The sequence below is a fragment of the Carcharhinus amblyrhynchos genome, chromosome 34 (assembly GCF_965287045.1).
Source record: "Carcharhinus amblyrhynchos chromosome 34, sCarAmb.v2.hapA, whole genome shotgun sequence".
Taxonomy (NCBI): Eukaryota; Metazoa; Chordata; class Chondrichthyes; order Carcharhiniformes; family Carcharhinidae; genus Carcharhinus; species Carcharhinus amblyrhynchos.
In genome coordinates, this window is record NC_137357.1 from 2,698,320 (window position 1) to 2,717,528 (window position 19,209).

General features: G+C 47.8%; 2 protein-coding genes across 2 annotated transcripts; both read left to right on the top strand.

The window, feature by feature from the left end:
* Positions 1-1,302: 1,302 nt before the first annotated feature.
* Positions 1,303-6,415, top strand: LOC145361244 (interleukin-1 beta-like). The gene is made up of 6 exons (XM_080216877.1): positions 1,303-1,480; positions 1,910-1,976; positions 2,692-2,965; positions 4,072-4,236; positions 5,232-5,365; positions 6,206-6,415. Exons 1-6 carry the CDS (start codon positions 1,425-1,427, stop codon positions 6,413-6,415), a joined length of 906 nt encoding a protein of 301 aa, XP_080073003.1. The 5' UTR covers positions 1,303-1,424.
* Positions 6,416-14,307: 7,892 nt separating this feature from the next.
* LOC145361398 (interleukin-1 beta-like) lies at positions 14,308-19,209 on the top strand. Its single transcript, XM_080217115.1, has 6 exons — positions 14,308-14,402; positions 14,828-14,894; positions 15,610-15,883; positions 16,989-17,153; positions 17,792-17,925; positions 18,757-19,209. Exons 1-6 carry the CDS (start codon positions 14,347-14,349, stop codon positions 18,967-18,969), a joined length of 909 nt encoding a protein of 302 aa, XP_080073241.1. The 5' UTR covers positions 14,308-14,346; the 3' UTR covers positions 18,970-19,209.

A 19,209-nucleotide genomic window follows, 5' to 3' on the forward strand; every position in this document is an offset into this window, starting at 1 on the left:
AGGTTTAGTTTATTAACTAAAAGAAAAGCAGAAATGCACACAACATCGTTGGAGGCCTGTGTGTCATTGCAAAAGTGATTAAATTCACCCCACTCCTTCCCTCTAACCGCAATCACTTTGCCTTTTTAAATCCTGATCCAATTGCCTTTTGAAAGATATTATTGGATCAGCTGCCATAAATCTAACAGGCAAAAATTGTCAGACAATAACTCGCTGTGTATATATAGCAAATCTCCTGACCCTGCCTCAGGTTGTGTTACTGATTACCTGACATCTCTGCCTTCCCTCACTCCTACCAAGGCACAGTCCCTGAGACTATCTAAATTGGGTCAGCACGGTGGCACAGTGGTTGGCATTGCTGCCTCACAGCGCCAAAGATCCGGGTTCGATTCCCGGCTTGGGTCAATGTGTGTAGTCTGCAGGTTCTCCCCGTGTCTGCGTGGGTTTCCTCTGGGTGCTCCGGTTTCCTCCCACGCTCTGAAAATGTGCAGGTCAGATGGATTGGCTGTGCTAAATTGCCCCTTAGTATCCAAAGATGTGCAGGTTAAGTGGATTGGCCATGCTAAATTGCCCCTTAGGTTAACAGGATTGTCGAGTAAGCCTGGGGAATAGGTGATGCAGATGGACCAAATGGCCTCCTTCTGCACTGTAGGGATTCAGTGATTCTTAACACTCGGAAAGCGACATATTACAAATGGAAATGTGTGAACTGATTTGTCGGAAGACAAGCTGTGCAGATTTCAGCAGGCGAGCGAGAGGGACAGGGAGTGTAGGTGTTGGATTAGTTAGGTTCACAGGATTGTCTTGTGATCCTCAAAACATTACATTAAGATGTTAAAACGGCAGCCAGAGATCAGCAATGACAAGAATGCTTTATTTTTTAAAATTGTTTCAGTGCTTTTTTAAACTTTTATTTATTTATTAGTGTCACAACTAGGCTGACATTAACATCGCAATGAAGTGACTGTGAAATTCCCCTAGTCGCCACACTCCTGTTCCGGTTACACCGAGGGAGAATTTGGCACCGAACCAGCACTTCTTTTGGACTGTGGGAGGAAACCGGAGCACCCGGAGGAAACCCACGCAGACACGGGGAGAATGTGCAGACTCCGCACAGACAGTGACCCGAGGCCGGGAATCGAACCTGGGTCCCTGGCTCTGTCAGGCAGCAGTGCTGACACCTGTGCTATCGTGCCCAGCAGACAGAGGGTTAATTTTGGGGCGCTCCACGAAGTGGAACTTCTCATTACACATCACGCAATCATAAAATTTCCAAACACAAAGGAAGCAGCCAGTCCAGTGGGGCGGAGGAGGAGCTTGTGGAAAGACATAAAAAGAGGGTTTGAGGACTGGTTGTACAGAGCGACACAGCGATACAACAGCAAACTACTGAGAACTTCCTAATCACTGTACACATACCAGATATGAGGACTGAGGGTGGAGTTGTGACCATTCCAATGGTTGAGAATGAACCTCGCAGGTAATATCATCATCTCATTTAACCTTAAACCCTGAACTCAGTGATCTCTCTGTCTCTGTCTCTCTATCTCTTCCTCTCTCATTATATCTCTCTATCTCCCTCACTCTATCTCTGTGTCTCTCGATCTCTCGCTCTCTCTCACTTTCTCTCCCCCTGTCTCTCTGTCCCTATATCACTCTCTCACCCCATGTCTCTCTCGCTCTCTCTAAAACTCTCTCACTCCCTCTCTGCGCCGATATATCTCTTCCTCTCCCTTTGTGTCTCCATATGTCTCTCTCTCTCTCTTTCTCAGTCTTTCCTTCTCAGTCTCTCTTTCTCTCCATCAGTCTCTCAATCTCTCTCCCCCCCTCAGTCTCTCTCTCTCTCTCTCTCTCAAGACCACTTCAGTTCTTTCCTACAAACTGACTGTGATCATTGCTCTCTCCGCAGAACCTTCAGTGTCAAACATAAAAAGGATTCTGGTCTCACCTCCCCGACTGCCAGCCCCCACAGTAAGGTAAGCATTTCTCCTCCCTGGATACACCTCGGGCTGAGATTGAGAAGAGGGAGCAATGTGGTTTTGGGGCTAGTCAACTTCTGAGCACAGAACCCAAAAGTGCAGAAGCAGCCCATTCAGCCCATCGAGTCCGTACTAGCTCACTCCGATAGAACATCTTATCCACATACTATCCCCATATCCTGCATGTAATTACCCCGCTAATCCCCCCAACCCACACAACCTGGCACACTAAGAGGCAATTTACCATGGCCAATCCCCCTAACGCGCACATCTTTGGAGTGTGGGAGGAAACCGGAGCACCCGGAGGAAACCCACGCAGAGACGGGGAGAACGTGCAAACTTCGCACAGACAGTAACCCAAGCTGGGAATCGAACCCGGGTCCCTGGTGCTGTGAGGCAGCAGTGCTAACCACTGTGCTACCGTGTAGCCCATATGTCCTTTAGGGAAGGAAATCTGCCGTCCTTACCCCGGTCTGGCCTACACGTGACTCCAGAGCCACAGCAATGTGGTTGACTCTTAAATGGCCCCTCTGGAAATGGCCGAGTGAGACACTCAGTTCAGGTCCAATTAGGGATGGGTAATGAACGCTGGCCCAGACGCCCCCCACAACGTTCCACTCATGAATATTTAACAATGAGGCAAAAAGGGATTGGGGAGCTTTGTCCTTCCGCAGCCCGGCTGTAATCTGACTCTGTTCTCTCCTTTCCACAGAGCTCCCAGATCTTCAACCCCGACCCAACGCAGGTGGACGGCGGCTGGTGCCAGGCCGAGCGAGGGAGCTACCAGCTCAAAATCTCCGGCACCTCCTCGGCCATCAGTGCGGTGGGCAGCGCCAGCCTCTCGCTGGAGCGCGCCATCATGCTGGTCTTGGCAGTGGAGAAGTTCAGGGGCAAACTGAGGCACCCCTCCAGCGAGGGCTGGGAGTACGATGGCGCCCCTTTCGCCGACACTGACTTGCTGGGGAACTTTGACGCCGTCCTGGAAAGTAAGAAGTATCACCCTTTTCTCTCTTCCTTCGCACCGACGGGCAAATCACTAGGTTTGGGGATGAGGGGGGAGTTGCGCAGGAGGGTGGGGTGGGTGGTGGGTATAACTCCTGTTGACCAATGTGGCAGCACCACTGCTCCTTGCCGGCGGTGTCCCTGAGCTCCGGGGGGAAGTAACCTGCAGACTGGGCACCGAACCCAACCCATCCCAGCGGCAGATCTTAAAGGGAAAGCGACGCTCCGAGATCTAATTTTCTGTTCGAACAAAGAAAATTACAGCACAGGAACAGGTCCTTCAGCCCTCCAAGCCTACCCTGACCATGCTGTCCCACTAAATCTCCCTACCCTTCCGGGGACCATATCCCTCTATTCCCATCCTATTCATGTATTCGTCTGGGTGCCCCTTAAAAGTCACTATCGTATCCTCTTCCACTACCTCCCCCGACAGCTAATTCCAGGCACCCAGCACCCTCTGTGTAAAAAATCTGCCTCGGACATCTCCTTTAAACCTTGCCCCTCGCACCTTAAACCTGTGCCCCCCGAGTAACTGACTCTTCCACCTGGGAAAAAGCTTCTGACTATCCACTCTCTCCATGCCCCTCATAATCTTCTAGACTTCTATCAGGTCTCCCCCTCAACCTCCGTCACTCCAGTGAGAACAAACCAAGTTTCTCCAACCTCTCCTTGTGGCTAATCCCCTCCATACCAGGCAACATCCTGGTAAATCTTTTCTGTACCCTCTCCACATCCTTCTGGTAGTGTGACGACCAGAATTGAACACTATATTCCAAGTGCAGCCTCACTAAGGTTCTATAAAGCTGCAACATGACTTGCCAATTTTTAAACTCAGTGCCCCGGTCGATGAAGGCAAGCATTGCCATACGCCTTCTTGACTACCTTCTCCACCTGCGTTGCCACTTTCAGTGACCTGTGTACCTGTACGCCCAGATCCCTCTGCCTATCAATACTCTTAAGGGTTCTGCCATTTACTGTATATTTCCCATTTGTTCAACACCTTCCAAAATGCATTACCTCACATTTGTCCAGATTATTAACCCTCTTCCTCGGGGACAGTGAGTAAACAGTCTGGCTTTTTTGCCCACAGAATCTGTCACCTGCATCAGCTACGATGATGTGAAAAGAGTTGCCTGTACTTACCGCCTCATGGCCAGCGAACGCCAACAGATGAAAGACGATCGCGACCGATCCCTGATCCTCTCGGAGAATCTCCAACTCCTGGCCATGTCTTTGCAACAACCGAAGGATGCAGGTTGGTACGCCAAGCCTAATGGGTGGGTGTCAGGATATAGAGCACGACTGGTGTCCTTGGCACAGCTGAGGCTAATTCTACTGTCCCTGCCACTGGTTCAGTTACCTTGAACCATCTGGTCTGCACGGAGCGGGCGCGATGGCACAGTGGTCAGCACTGCTGCCTCACAGCGCTAGCAACCCGGGTTCAATTCCAGACTCGGACCACTGTCTGTGTGGAGCCTGCACGTTCTCCCCATATCTGCATGGGTTTCCTCCGGGTGCTCCGGTTTCCTCCCACACCCCAAGCGTGTGCAGGGTTGGTGAATTGGCCATGCTAAATTGCCCTTTAGTGTCCAAAGATGTGAAATTAGGTGGATTGGCCATGCTAAATTGCCCCTTAGTATCCAAAGATGAGATATTAGGTGGATTGGCCATGCTAAATTGCCCTTTAGTGTCCAAAGATGTGAAATTAGGTGGATTGGCCATGCTAAATTGCCCCTTAGTGTCCAAAGATGAGATATTAGGTGGATTGGCCATGCTAAATTGCCCTTTAGTGTCCAAAGATGAGATATTAGGTGGATTGGCCATGCTAAATTGCCCCTTAGTGTCCAAAGATGTGAAATTAGGTGGATTGGCCATGCTAAATTGCCCCTTAGTGTCCAAAGATGTGAAATTAGGTGGATTGGCCATGCTAAATTGCCCCTTAGTGTCCAAAGATGTGAAATTAGGTGGATTGGCCATGCTAAATTGCCCTTTAGTGTCCAAAGATGTGAAATTAGGTGGATTGGCCATGCTAAATTGCCCTTTAGTGTCAGGGGGTCATGGGGGATTGGGCAGGTTTTGTTGTCGGTGCAGGTTCGATGGGCCAAATGGCCTCTTTCGGCAGGGATTCTATGATCTGATAGCGGGAAAGCACTGGCCCAGTTGAAATCCAGGTAGCCACATTGTGTCTCTTCACCTTGCTGCCTATGGGTGTTGCCTGCTGTTCTAACATGATGCTGCTTTGATTTACAGTCCAGTTGGAGGTGAAGTACTACAAGACAACTCCAAGCAATGAGGACAATCTGCCCGTCGTGTTCTCAATCAGCAGCCAGAATCTCTTCCTGTCTTGCGCGGGGCCAGAAGACAGACCCACGGTGCATTTGGAGGTGAGGGTTCACTCGGTTAACTTCGGGGTTGATGGCTCGCGGCGCAGTGGTTAGCACTGCCACCTCACAGTGCCAGGAACCCGGGTTTGATTCCCATCCTGGGTCACTCTGTGAGGGGTCTGCACATTCTCCCCGTGTCTGCGTGGGTTTCCTCCAGGTGCTCCGGTTTCCTCCCACAGTCCGAAAGACGTGCTGGTTCGGTGCTAACTTCTCCCTCAGTGTAACCACAACAGGAGTGTGGCGACTAGGGGATTTTTCACAGTAACTTCATTGCATAAGAACATAAGAAATAGGAGCAGGAGTAGGCCATCTAGCCCTTCGAACCTGCCCCGCCATTCAATAAGATCATGGCTGATCTGTCGTGGCTCAGTTCCACTTTCCTGCCCTCTCCCCATAACCCTTAATCCACTTGCCTACCAAAAACCTATCAACCCGCGTCTTAAATATATTTAGCGAGGCAGCCTCCACCACTTCAACGGGCAGAGAATTCCAGAGATTCACCACCCTTTGAGTGAAGAAGTTCCTCCTCAACTCCGTTCTAAACTACACCCCCCTTATCTTGAGGCTGTGCCCCCTAGTCCTACTGTCCTTTCTGAGCGGGAAGAGCCTCTCCACCTCTATCCTATCCATCCCGTTCAACATCTTGTACGTCTCAATGAGATCTCCCCTCATTCTTCTAAACTCTAACGAGTACAAGCCTAGTTTATTCAGCCTCTCCTCACAGCTCAACCCCCTCAACTCCGGCATCAGCCTAGTGATTGCGGCGTTAATGGCAGCCTTACTTGCCACGCGAATCAATGAACTCAAAACTAAAAACACGTTCTTTGCTCTCGTTCACAGAAGTGGGACAGGAAGTTGCAGAACATCAGCAGCACCACCGATTTGCTGCGTTTTGTGTTCTTTAAGAAAGTCTCCGGCGCTGGGGGCCATTTTGAGCTGGAATCGGCCATGTACCCGGGCTGGTACCTCAGTACCTCCAGGAAGAACAGACAGCCTGTCGAACTGGATGTGAAGAACCACCAAAGGATCACCATCTTTACCTCCGACTGAGAGCCTCTCAGTCCCAGAGCCATTCACAACCCAAATCACAAAGAGTTGGTTTAGAGAGAGTGTGTGTATGTACTAAGTACAGTATTCCAAACCCATTTGAGTCAAATGGGGGCAAATCAAATTGTTATGTGATCACAGATCAACTGAAAATAATTTATGGAACAAAACAACTTCAGTGGCAATATTTGCAACTGTTTTATTTTGACGTTATTTTGTTTTGAGTATAACGTGTCTTTTGAGAAGTGATTATTTAATATTTTAAGTATTTATTGTTATTTTATTTGAATGTAACTGTTATGTTTTGAGAAGTGATTATTTAGTATTTTAAGTATTTATTATTATTCTATTTGAATGTAACTGTTATGTTTTGAGAAGTGATTATTTAATATTTTAAGTATTTATTATTATTTCATTTGAATGTAACTGTTATGTTTTGAGAAGTGATTATTTAATATTTTAAGTATATCTTGTTATTTTATTTGAATGTAACTGTTATGTTTTGAGAAGTGATTATTTAATATTTTAAGCATTTATTATTATTTCATTTGAATGTAACTGTTATGTTTTGAGAAGTGATTATTTAATATTTTAAGTATATCTTGTTATTTTATTTGAATGTAACTGTTATGTTTTGAGAAGTGATTATTTAGTATTTTAAGTATTTATTATTTATCTCCCTCATTAATTTATTGCTGTATTGGGGGATACAATCAATCTTTTTTTTCATTAAATTAAGTTCTTTGTCAAACACGTTGGTTCCAACTTGATTTTTTTCACACAAAAGGGACACTCGCGATGTGGATACAATATTGCCTGAATTACAGGGCCCAGAGAGGAACGGTCAAATGATAGCTTTTGGGTGAGAGGAAGGTTTATTTTAGTTTGTTTATTTGCATCAAAGACGGCTTACATTAACGTTGCAATGAAGTTACTGAGAAAATTCCCTAGTTGCCACACTCCGGCACCTGTTCAGGTACACTGAGGGAGACTTTAGGATCTAACCGGCATGTCTTTTGGGCTGTGGGATGAAACAGGAGCACCTAGAGGAAATCCATGCAGACATGTGGAGAATGTGCAAACTCCACACAGACAGGGAGCCAAGCCGGGAATCGAACCCGGGTCCCTGGCACTGTGAGGCAGCAGTGCTAATCTGTAACAGGATTAGGATTGAGCCAATTAACCCTTTCACTCTCCACTTGCACAATGATTCTGAGTGGCAGCGGTTACATTTTTGTTAAACGGCACGGCGGTTAGCACTCCTGCCTCACAGCACCAGGGACCTGGGTTTAATTCCAGCCTCGGGTCACTGTCTGTGCGGAGTCAGCACATTCTCCCCATGTCTCTATGGGTCTCCTCCAAGCGTTCCGGTTTCCCCTCTCAGTGCGAGAAAGGTGCTGGTTAAATGCTAAATTCACCCTCGAACAGGAGTGTGGCAACTAGGGTGATTTTGACAGTAACTTCATCGCAATGTTAATATAAGCCTACTTCTGACAAATAAATAAACTTTAAACTTTCTTCCCCACTTTGTGTGATTTCAAAAAGGAATTATATGTAGCTCTTGGGGCCAAAGGAATCGAAGGATATAGGGGGGAAGATGGGTTCAAGACTTTGCTGTAATTTCCCCAGGGGTTGCTATGATGTTATTATGAATGCTTGGCTGAGTTGCAACAATGAAAATTATCTCACCATGGCTTGCTTGGCCATTTCAGAGGGTAGTTCACAATAAAACCACATTGTTGTGGCTCTGGATTCTTATGTAGGCCAGACCAGGGTAAGAAGGACAAATTTCCTTCCCTAAAGGACATTAGTGAACCAGATGGGTTTTATGATGATCCATTAGTCCTTCACTATCATTGAGACCAATATCTTATTCCGGATTTATCACTTACTTCAATTTAAATTCCCCACCTATTTTGAACTCATATCCCCAAAGCATTCATCCATGGCCTCTGATTTAGGAGAGGCAATGGCCTCATGTTATTATCGCTAGACTATTAATTAAACACGGCTAATGTTCTGAGGACCTGGGTTCGATTCACACCACAGCAGATGGTGGAACTTGAATTCAATAAAAAAAAGCCTGGAGTTAAGAATCTACTGATGACCATGAAACCACTGTCGATTGTCGGAAAAACCCATCTCGTTCACTAATGTCCTTCAGGGAAGGAAATCTGCCATCCTCACCTGGTCTGGTCTACGTGTGACTCCAGAGCAATGTGGTTGACTCTCAACTGTCCTTTGATGTGGCCTTGCAAGTCACTCAGTTAGAGATGGGTAACAAATCTCTATGAATTGAGGTGGCACAGTGGTTAGCACTGCTACCTCTCAGCGCCAGGGACCCGGGTTCAATTCCTGGCTTTGGGTCATTGTCTGTGTGGAGTCTGCGCATTCTCCCCATGTTTGCGTGGGCTTCCTCTGCTTTTCTCCCACAGTCCAAAAGATGAGCAGGTTGGATTGATTGCCTGTGCTAAATTGACCCTCGTTTCATGGGGGAATGGGGATTAGTAGAGTAAATATGCGGGGTTACAGGGATAGGGGCTGGGTGCGATAGTGTTGGCACAGGCTCGATGGTCCAAATGGCCTCCTTCTGCACGGTACAGATTCTATGATTTTATGATTCATCTGGGTGAGTTATCATTCCTCTTCTGGCTGTTAGCTCTGTCAGTGTCTGTATTCTGTCCAAAATAAGGGGAATCTAAAATAATCGCTGCGGCTAACAGCCAGAAGGTATGAATGGCCTCACAACAATAATCTCCCCTTCAATATCAGTAAAACAAAGGAGATTGTTATCGACTTCAGGAAGCGTAAAGGAGAACGTGCCCCTGTCTACATCAATGAGAACAAAGTACAAATGGTCAAAAGCGTCAGGTTTTTAGGTGTCCACATCACCAACCTGTCCTGGTCCCTCCATGTTGACACTATAGTGAAGAAAGCCCACCAACGCCTGTACTTTCTCAGAAGACTAAGGAAATTTGGCATGTCAGCTACAACTCGCAGCAATTTTTACAGATGCACCATAGAAAGCATTCTTTCTGGTTGTATCACAGCTTGGTATGGGCTCCTGCTCTGCCCAAGATAGCAAGAAACTACAAAAGGTCGTGAACGTAGCCCAATCCATCACACAAACCAGCCTCCCATCCATTGGCTCTGTCTATATTTCCCGCTGCCTCAGGAAAAGCAGCCAGTATAATTAAAGACCCCACACACTCCGGAAATTCTCTCTTCCACCTTCTTCCATCAGGAAAAAGATACAAAAGTTTGAAGTCACATACCAAGAACAGCTTCTTCCCTGCTGTTGTCAGACTTTTGAATGGACATACCTTATATTAAGCTGATCTTTCTCTACACCCTAGCTATGACTGTAACATTACATTCTATATTCTCTCCTTTCTTCTCCCCTATATACTCGATGAGCAATATGCTTTGATTGTATAGTGTGCAAGAATCAATACTTTTCAATGTATCGCAGTACACGTGACAATAATAAATCAAACAATACTTTTCACAGTATCCCGGTACACGTGACAATAATAAATCAAACAATACTTTTCACTGTATCCCGGTACACGTGACAATAATAAATCAAACAATACTTTTCACAGTATCCCGGTACACGTAACAATAATAAACCAAACAATACTTTTCACTGTATCCCGGTACACGTGACAATAATAAATCAAACAATACTTTTCACTGTATCCCAATACACGTGACAATAATAAATCAAACAATACTTTTCACAGTATCCCAGTACACGTGACAATAATAAACCAAACAATACTTTTCACTGTATCCCAGTACATGTGACAATAATAAATCAAACAATACTTTTCACTCTATCCCGGTACACGTGACAATAATAAATCAAACAATACTTTTCACTGTATCCCAATATACGTGACAATAATAAATCAAACAATACTTTTCACTGTATCCCAATATACGTGACAATAATAAATCAAACAATACTTTTCACTGTATCCCAATATACGTGACAATAATAAATCAAATCAAAACCAAATCAAAGGAGAATGTGATTCCTCCAGAGGGTGGAACACAAGGGCTGGAAAGACTCCAGTTGAAACTCTCAACCGAGAGAGGAGCAGGTTTCGGAGCAGTGTGATCATCACATTGGGATGCAGAACGAGGTCTGTGAACAGAGTGAGAAGTTTCAACGGCACGTTAAAATCCAACAGGTTTATCTAGTAGTAAACACCAAACGTAAATGGCTCGTACTACCAAATAAACCGGTTGGACTTTAACCTGGTGTTGTGAGACTTTTACTGTGTTTACCCCAGTCCAACACCGGCATCTCCACATCAACACAGAGTGAAGCAGGACGGTCATTAACTCTTTCACACTGCTGACCCACATTTGAACTAGTAACGAATGAGTTGGGCCAATCACAGAGGTTCAAGTTCCACTCCCGGACCCAGGGCACAGTCAGACATGCAGCACTAATACACTGCCGCACTATCACAATTACCACACCATCGCAGAATCCCTACAGTGCACAAGGAGGCCGTTCAGCCCATCGGGTCTGCATCAACTTTCCAGCAAGCTTCCCACCCAGGCCCTCTCCCTGTTACCCAGGTATTTCACCCGCTACTACCCAGAACTCACACATCCTGGGACACTCAAGGGCAATTTAACAAGGCCAATCCACCTAACCTACATATCTTTGGACACTAAGGGGCAATTAAGCATGGCCAATCCACCTAACCTGCACATCTTGATTGCCCTTGTCCAAAGATGTGTAGGTTAGGTGGATTGGCCATGCTAAATTGGCTCTTAGTGCCCAAAGATGTGCAGGTTAGGTGGATTGGCCATGCTAAATTGCCCCTTAGTGTCCAAAGATGTGTAGGTTAGGTGGATTGGCCATGCTAAACTGGCTCTTAGTGCCCAAAGATGCGTAGGTTAGGTGGATTGGCCATGCTAAATTGCCCTTTAGTATCCAAAGATGTGTAGGTTAGGTGGATTGGCCATGCTAAATTGCCCCTTAGTGTCCAAAGATGTGTAGGTTAGGTGGATTGGCCATGCTAAATTGACCCTTAGTGTCCAAAGATGTGTAGGTTAGGTGGATTGGCCATGCTAAACTGGCTCTTAGTGCCCAAACATGCGTAGGTTAGGTGGATTGGCCATGCTAAATTGCCCCTTAGTGTCCAAAGATGTGTAGGTTAGGTGGATTGGCTATGCTAAACTGGCTCTTAGTGCCCAAAGATGCGTAGGTTAGGTGGATTGGCCATGCTATATTGGCTCTTAGTGCCCAAGGATGTGCAAGTTAGGTGCATTAGCCATGCTAAATTGCCCCTTAGTGTCCAAAGATCTGTCAGTTAGGTGGATTGGCCATGCTAAATTGTCCCTTAGTGTCCAAAGATGTGCAGGTTAGGTGGATTGGCCATGCTAAATTGTCCCTCAGTGTCCAAAGATGTGCAGGTTAGGTGGATTGGCCATGTGAAATTGCACCTTAGTGTCCAAAGATGTGCGAGTCTGGGGGCATTAGTGGCAAATTCGTGGGGCTACAGGATAGGGCATGGGTGGGACGCTGTGTCGGGAGGTCGGTACAGATTTGATGGGCTGAATGGCCTCCCTCTATGCTGTAGGGATTCTGTGATTTAATGTCACATCAGTCTCCTCTTACACGCTGGGCCCAGTTTTCCATTCAAAGAACCTCTTTTAGCAAACGGATCCCAACGTGGGCCTCTGTAATGTTCATTAAAACCCCAACTACCCCGGAAAAGTGTGGTGCAAAGTTCCACAGTGCTAGCTGAGAACATTAGTTTTGTGTGAGATTGCTGAGTTCATAGGGAAGTAGCGTGCCCACAGATTCCCCCACCCCCGGGCCGAGTGAGGTCTGTCTGTATCCTTGGCTGCGTCATCTCAGTGAAAGGAAGTTGAGACGCCGAATGCTTTGTGCACAGTTGAAACCAGAGCTCGTTCAGCGATACTGGGCTACATAGTTCTGGGTTAGATGGCTGAATTGTTCGCATGTTTCAAAAGAACATCACTGTGTGTGCGAGAAACACTTTTCCAGGCCTGTGTCATCCCAAATTGAGGCTTCAGGGAATGTTGTCTTAAATAAGCCCCTCCTCTCACAGAATAGAATCCCTACAGTGCAAAAGGAGGCCATTCACCCAACAAGTCTACACCTACCACAAATCACCCAGATCCTATCCCCATAAGCCCCTGTATTCACCATAGCTAGACTCCCTGCCACTAAGGGGCAATTTAGCACAGCCAATCCTCCTAACCTGCACATCTTTGGACACTAAGGGGCAATCTAACATGGCCAATTCACCTAACTTGCACATCTGTCGTGGAACCGGGGCACCCGGAGGAAACCCACGCAGACACGGGGGGAATGTGCTGTCTCCACACAGACAGTGACCCAAGGCTGGAGTTGAACCCAACTCCAGTGAAGCAGCAGTGCTAACCACTGTGCCACCATGCTGCCCACTTGTCAGTCTGTACAACTGTTCCTCTTTGTGTCTCCCACTTTTTGGCTTTAGGTTTAGTTTATTAACTAAAAGAAAAGCAGAAATGCACACAACATCGTTGGAGGCCTGTGTGTCATTGCAAAAGTGATTAAATTCACCCCACTCCTTCCCTCTAACCGCAATCACTTTGCCTTTTTAAATCCTGATCCAATTGCCTTTTGAAAGATATTATTGGATCAGCTGCCATAAATCTAACAGGCAAAAATTGTCAGACAATAACTCGCTGTGTATATATAGCAAATCTCCTGACCCTGCCTCAGGTTGTGTTACTGATTACCTGACATCTCTGCCTTCCCTCACTCCTACCAAGGCACAGTCCCTGAGACTATCTAAATTGGGTCAGCACGGTGGCACAGTGGTTAGCATTGCTGCCTCACAGCGCCAAAGATCCGGGTTCGATTCCCGGCTTGGGTCAATGTGTGTAGTCTGCAGGTTCTCCCCGTGTCTGCGTGGGTTTCCTCTGGGTGCTCCGGTTTCCTCCCACGCTCTGAAAATGTGCAGGTCAGATGGATTGGCTGTGCTAAATTGCCCCTTAGTATCCAAAGATGTGCAGGTTAAGTGGATTGGCCATGCTAAATTGCCCCTTAGGTTAACAGGATTGTCGAGTAAGCCTGGGGAATAGGTGATGCAGATGGACCAAATGGCCTCCTTCTGCACTGTAGGGATTCAGTGATTCTTAACACTCGGAAAGCGACATATTACAAATGGAAATGTGTGAACTGATTTGTCGGAAGACAAGCTGTGCAGATTTCAGCAGGCGAGCGAGAGGGACAGGGAGTGTAGGTGTTGGATTAGTTAGGTTCACAGGATTGTCTTGTGATCCTCAAAACATTACATTAAGATGTTAAAACGGCAGCCAAAGATCAGCAATGACAAGAATGCTTTATTTTTTAAAATCGTTTCAGTGCTTTTTTAAACTTTTATTTATTTATTAGTGTCACAACTAGGCTGACATTAACATCGCAATGAAGTGACTGTGAAATTCCCCTAGTCGCCACACTCCTGTTCCGGTTACACCGAGGGAGAATTTGGCACCGAACCAGCACTTCTTTTGGACTGTGGGAGGAAACCGGAGCACCCGGAGGAAACCCACGCAGACACGGGGAGAATGTGCAGACTCCGCACAGACAGTGACCCGAGGCCGGGAATCGAACCTGGGTCCCTGGCTCTGTCAGGCAGCAGTGCTGACACCTGTGCTATCGTGCCCAGCAGACAGAGGGTTAATTTTGGGGCGCTCCACGAAGTGGAACTTCTCATTACACATCACGCAATCATAAAATTTCCAAACACAAAGGAAGCAGCCAGTCCAGTGGGGCGGAGGAGGAGCTTGTGGAAAGACATAAAAAGAGGGTTTGAGGACTGGTTGTACAGAGCGACACAGCGATACAACAGCAAACTACTGAGAACTTCCTAATCACTGTACACACACCAGATATGAGGACTGAGGGTGGAGTTGTGACCATTCCAATGGTTGAGAATGAACCTCGCAGGTAATATCATCATCTCATTTAACCTTAAACCCTGAACTCAGTGATCTCTCTGTCTCTGTCTCTCTATCTCTTCCTCTCTCATTATATCTCTCTATCTCCCTCACTCTCTCTCTGTGTCTCTCGATCTCTCGCTCTCTCACACTTTCTCTCCCCCTGTCTCTCTGTCCCTATATCACTCTCTCACCCCATGTCTCTCTCGCTCTCTCTATAACTCTCTCACTCCCTCTCTGCACCGATATATCTCTTCCTCTCCCTTTGCGTCTCCATATCTCTCTCTCTCTCTTTCTCTCAGTCTTTCTCTCTCAGTCTCTCTTTCTCTCCATCAGTCTCTCAATCTCTCTCCCCCGCTCAGTCTCTCTCTCTCTCTCTCAACACCACTTCAGTTCTTTCCTACAAACTGACTGTGATCATTGCTCTCTCCGCAGAACCTTCAGTGTCAAACATAAAAAGGATTCTGGTCTCACCTCCCCGACTGCCAGCCCCCACAGTAAGGTAAGCATTTCTCCTCCCTGGATACACCTCGGGCTGAGATTGAGAAGAGGGAGCGATGTGGTTTTGGGGCTAGTCAACGTCTGATCACAGAACCCAAAAGTGCAGAAGCAGCCCATTCAGCCCATCGAGTCCGTACTAGCTCACTCCGATAGAACATCTTATCCACATCCTATCCCCATATCCTGCATGTAATTACCCCGCTAATCCCCCCAACCCACACAACCTGGCACACTAAGAGGCAATTTACCATGGCCAATCCCCCTAACGCACACATCTTTGGAGTGTGGGAGGAAACCAGAGCACCCGGAGGAAACCCACGCAGAGACGGGGAGAACGTGCAAACTTCGCACAGACAGTAACCCAAGCTGGGAATCGAACCCGGGTCCCTGGTGCTGTGAGGCAGCAGTGCTAACCACTGTGCTACCGTGTAGCCCATATGTCCTTTAGGGAAGGAAATCTGCCGTCCTTACCCCGGTCTGGCCTACACGTGACTCCAGAGCCACAGCAATGTGGTTGACTCTTAAATGGCCCCTCTGGAAATGGCCGAGTGAGACACTCAGTTCAGGTCCAATTAGGGATGGGTAATGAACGCTGGCCCAGACGCCCCCCACAACGTTCCACTCATGAATATTTAACAATGAGGCAAAAAGGGATTGGGGAGCTTTGTCCTTCCGCAGCCCGGCTGTAATCTGACTCTGTTCTCTCCTTTCCACAGAGCTCCCAGATCTTCAACCCCGACCCAACGCAGGTGGACGGCGGCTGGTGCCAGGCCGAGCGAGGGAGCTACCAGCTCAAAATCTCCGGCACCTCCTCGGCCATCAGCGCGGTGGGCAGCGCCAGCCTCTCGCTGGAGCGCGCCATCATGCTGGTCTTGGCAGTGGAGAAGTTCAGGGGCAAACTGAGGCACCCCTCCAGCGAGGGCTGGGAGTACGATGGCGCCCCTTTCGCCGACACTGACTTGCTGGGGAACTTTGACGCCGTCCTGGAAGGTAAGAAGTATCACCCTTTTCTCTCTTCCTTCGCACCGACGGGCAAATCACTAGGTTTGGGGATGAGGGGGGAGTTGCGCAGGAGGGTGGGGTGGGTGGTGGGTATAACTCCTGTTGACCAATGTGGCAGCACCACTGCTCCTTGCCGGCGGTGTCCCTGAGCTCCGGGGGGAAGTAACCTGCAGACTGGGCACCGAACCCAACCCATCCCAGCGGCAGATCTTAAAGGGAAAGCGACGCTCCGAGATCTAATTTTCTGTTCGAACAAAGAAAATTACAGCACAGGAACAGGTCCTTCAGCCCTCCAAGCCTACCCTGACCATGCTGTCCCACTAAATCTCCCTACCCTTCCGGGGACCATATCCCTCTATTCCCATCCTATTCATGTATTCGTCTGGGTGCCCCTTAAAAGTCACTATCGTATCCTCTTCCACTACCTCCCCCGACAGCTAATTCCAGGCACCCACCACCCTCTGTGTAAAAAATCTGCCTCGGACATCTCCTTTAAACCTTGCCCCTCGCACCTTAAACCTGTGCCCCCTAGTAACTGACTCTTCTACGTGGGAAAAAGCTTCTGACTATCCACTCTCTCCATGCCCCTCATAATCTTCTAGACTTCTATCAGGTCTCCCCCTCAACCTCCGTCACTCCAGTGAGAACAAACCAAGTTTCTCCAACCTCTCCTTGTGGCTAATCCCCTCCATACCAGGCAACATCCTGGTAAATCTTTTCTGTACCCTCTCCACATCCTTCTGGTAGTGTGACGACCAGAATTGAACACTATATTCCAAGTGCAGCCTCACTAAGGTTCTATAAAGCTGCAACGTGACTTGCCAATTTTTAAACTCAGTGCCCCGGTCGATGAAGGCAAGCATTGCCGTACGCTTTCTTGACTACCTTCTCCACCTGCGTTGCCACTTTCAGTGACCTGTGTACCTGTACGCCCAGATCCCTCTGCCTATCAATACTCTTAAGGGTTCTGCCATTTACTGTATATTTCCCATTTGTGCAACACCTTCCAAAATGCATTACCTCACATTTGTCCAGATTATTAACCCTCTTCCTCGGGGACAGTGAGTAAACAGTCTGGCTTTTTTGCCCACAGAATCTGTCACCTGCATCAGCTACGATGATGTGAAAAGAGTTGCCTGTACTTACCGCCTCATGGCCAGCGAACGCCAACAGATGAAAGACGATCGCGACCGATCCCTGATCCTCTCGGAGAATCTCCAACTCCTGGCCATGTCTTTGCAACAACCGAAGGATGCAGGTGGGTACGCCAAGCCTAATGGGTGGGTGTCAGGATATAGAGCACGACTGGTGTCCTTGGCACAGCTGAGGCTAATTCTACTGTCCCTGCCACTGGTTCAGTTACCTTGAACCATCTGGTCTGCACGGAGCGGGCGCGATGGCACAGTGGTCAGCACTGCTGCCTCACAGCGCTAGCAACCCGGGTTCAATTCCAGACTCGGACCACTGTCTGTGTGGAGCCTGCACGTTCTCCCCATATCTGCATGGGTTTCCTCCGGGTGCTCCGGTTTCCTCCCACACTCCAAGCGTGTGCAGGGTTGGTGAATTGGCCATGCTAAATTGCCCCTTAGTGTCCAAAGATGTGAAATTAGGTGGATTGGCCATGCTAAATTGCCCCTTAGTGTCCAAAGATGTGAAATTAGGTGGATTGGCCATGCTAAATTGCCCCTTAGTGTCAAGGGGTCATGGGGGATTGGGCAGGTTTTGTTGTCGGTGCAGGTTCGATGGGCCAAATGGCCTCTTTCGGCAGGGATTCTACGATCTGATAGCTGGAAAGCACTGGCCCAGTTGAAATCCTGGTAGCCACATTGTGTCTCTTCACCTTGATGCCTATGGGCGTTGCCTGCTGTTCTAACATGATGCTGCTTTGATTTACAGTCCAGTTGGAGGTGAAGTACTACAAGACAACTCCAAGCAATGAGGACAATCTGCCCGTCGTGTTCTCAATCAGCAGCCAGAATCTCTTCCTGTCTTGCGCGGGGCCAGAAGACAGACCCACGGTGCAATTGGAGGTGAGGGTTCACTCGGTTAACTTCGGGGTTGATGGCTCGCGGCACAGTGGTTAGCACTGCCACCTCACAGTGCCAGGAACCCGAGTTTGATTCCCATCCTGGGTCACTCTGTGTGGGGTCTGCACATTCTCCCCGTGTCTGCGTGGGTTTCCTCCGGGTGCTCCGGTTTCCTCCCACAGTCCGAAAGACGTGCTGGTTCGGTGCTAACTTCTCCCTCAGTGTAACCACAACAGGAGTGTGGCGACTAGGGGATTTTTCACAGTAACTTCATTGCATAAGAACATAAGAAATAGGAGCAGGAGTAGGCCATCTAGCCCTTCGAACCTGCCCCGCCATTCAATAAGATCATGGCTGATCTGTCGTGGCTCAGTTCCACTTTCCTGCCCTCTCCCCATAACCCTTAATCCCCTGGCCTACCAAAAACCTATCAACCCGCGTCTTAAATATATTTAGCGAGGCAGCCTCCACCACTTCAACGGGCAGAGAATTCCAGAGATTCACCACCCTTTGAGTGAAGAAGTTCCTCCTCAACTCCGTTCTAAACTACACCCCCCTTATCTTGAGGCTGTGCCCCCTAGTCCTACTGTCCTTTCTGAGCGGGAAGAGTCTCTCCACCTCTATCCTATCCATCCCATTCATCATCTTGTACGTCTCAATGAGATCTCCCCTCATTCTTCTAAACTCTAACGAGTACAAGCCTAGTTTATTCAGCCTCTCCTCATAGCTCAACCCCGGCATCAGCCTAGTGATTGCGGCGTTAATGGCAGCCTTACTTGCCACGCGAATCAATGAACTCAAAACTAAAAACACGTTCTTTTCTCTCGTTCACAGAAGTGGGACAGGAAGTTGCAGAACATCAGCAGCACCACCGATTTGCTGCGTTTTGTGTTCTTTAAGAAAGTCTCCGGCGCTGGGGGCCATTTTGAGCTGGAATCGGCCATGTACCCGGGCTGGTACCTCAGTACCTCCAGGAAGAACAGACAGCCTGTCGAACTGGATGTGAAGGAGAACCACCAAAGGATCACCATCTTTACCTCCGACTGAGAGCCTCTCAGTCCCAGAGCCATTCACAACCCAAATCACAAAGAGTTGGTTTAGAGAGAGTGTGTGTATGTACTAAGTACAGTATTCCAAACCCATTTGAGTCAAATGGGGGCAAATCAAATTGTTATGTGATCACAGATCAACTGAAAATAATTTATGGAACAAAACAAATTCAGTGGCAATATTTGCAACTGTTTTATTTTGACGTTATTTTGTTTTGAGTATAACGTGTCTTTTGAG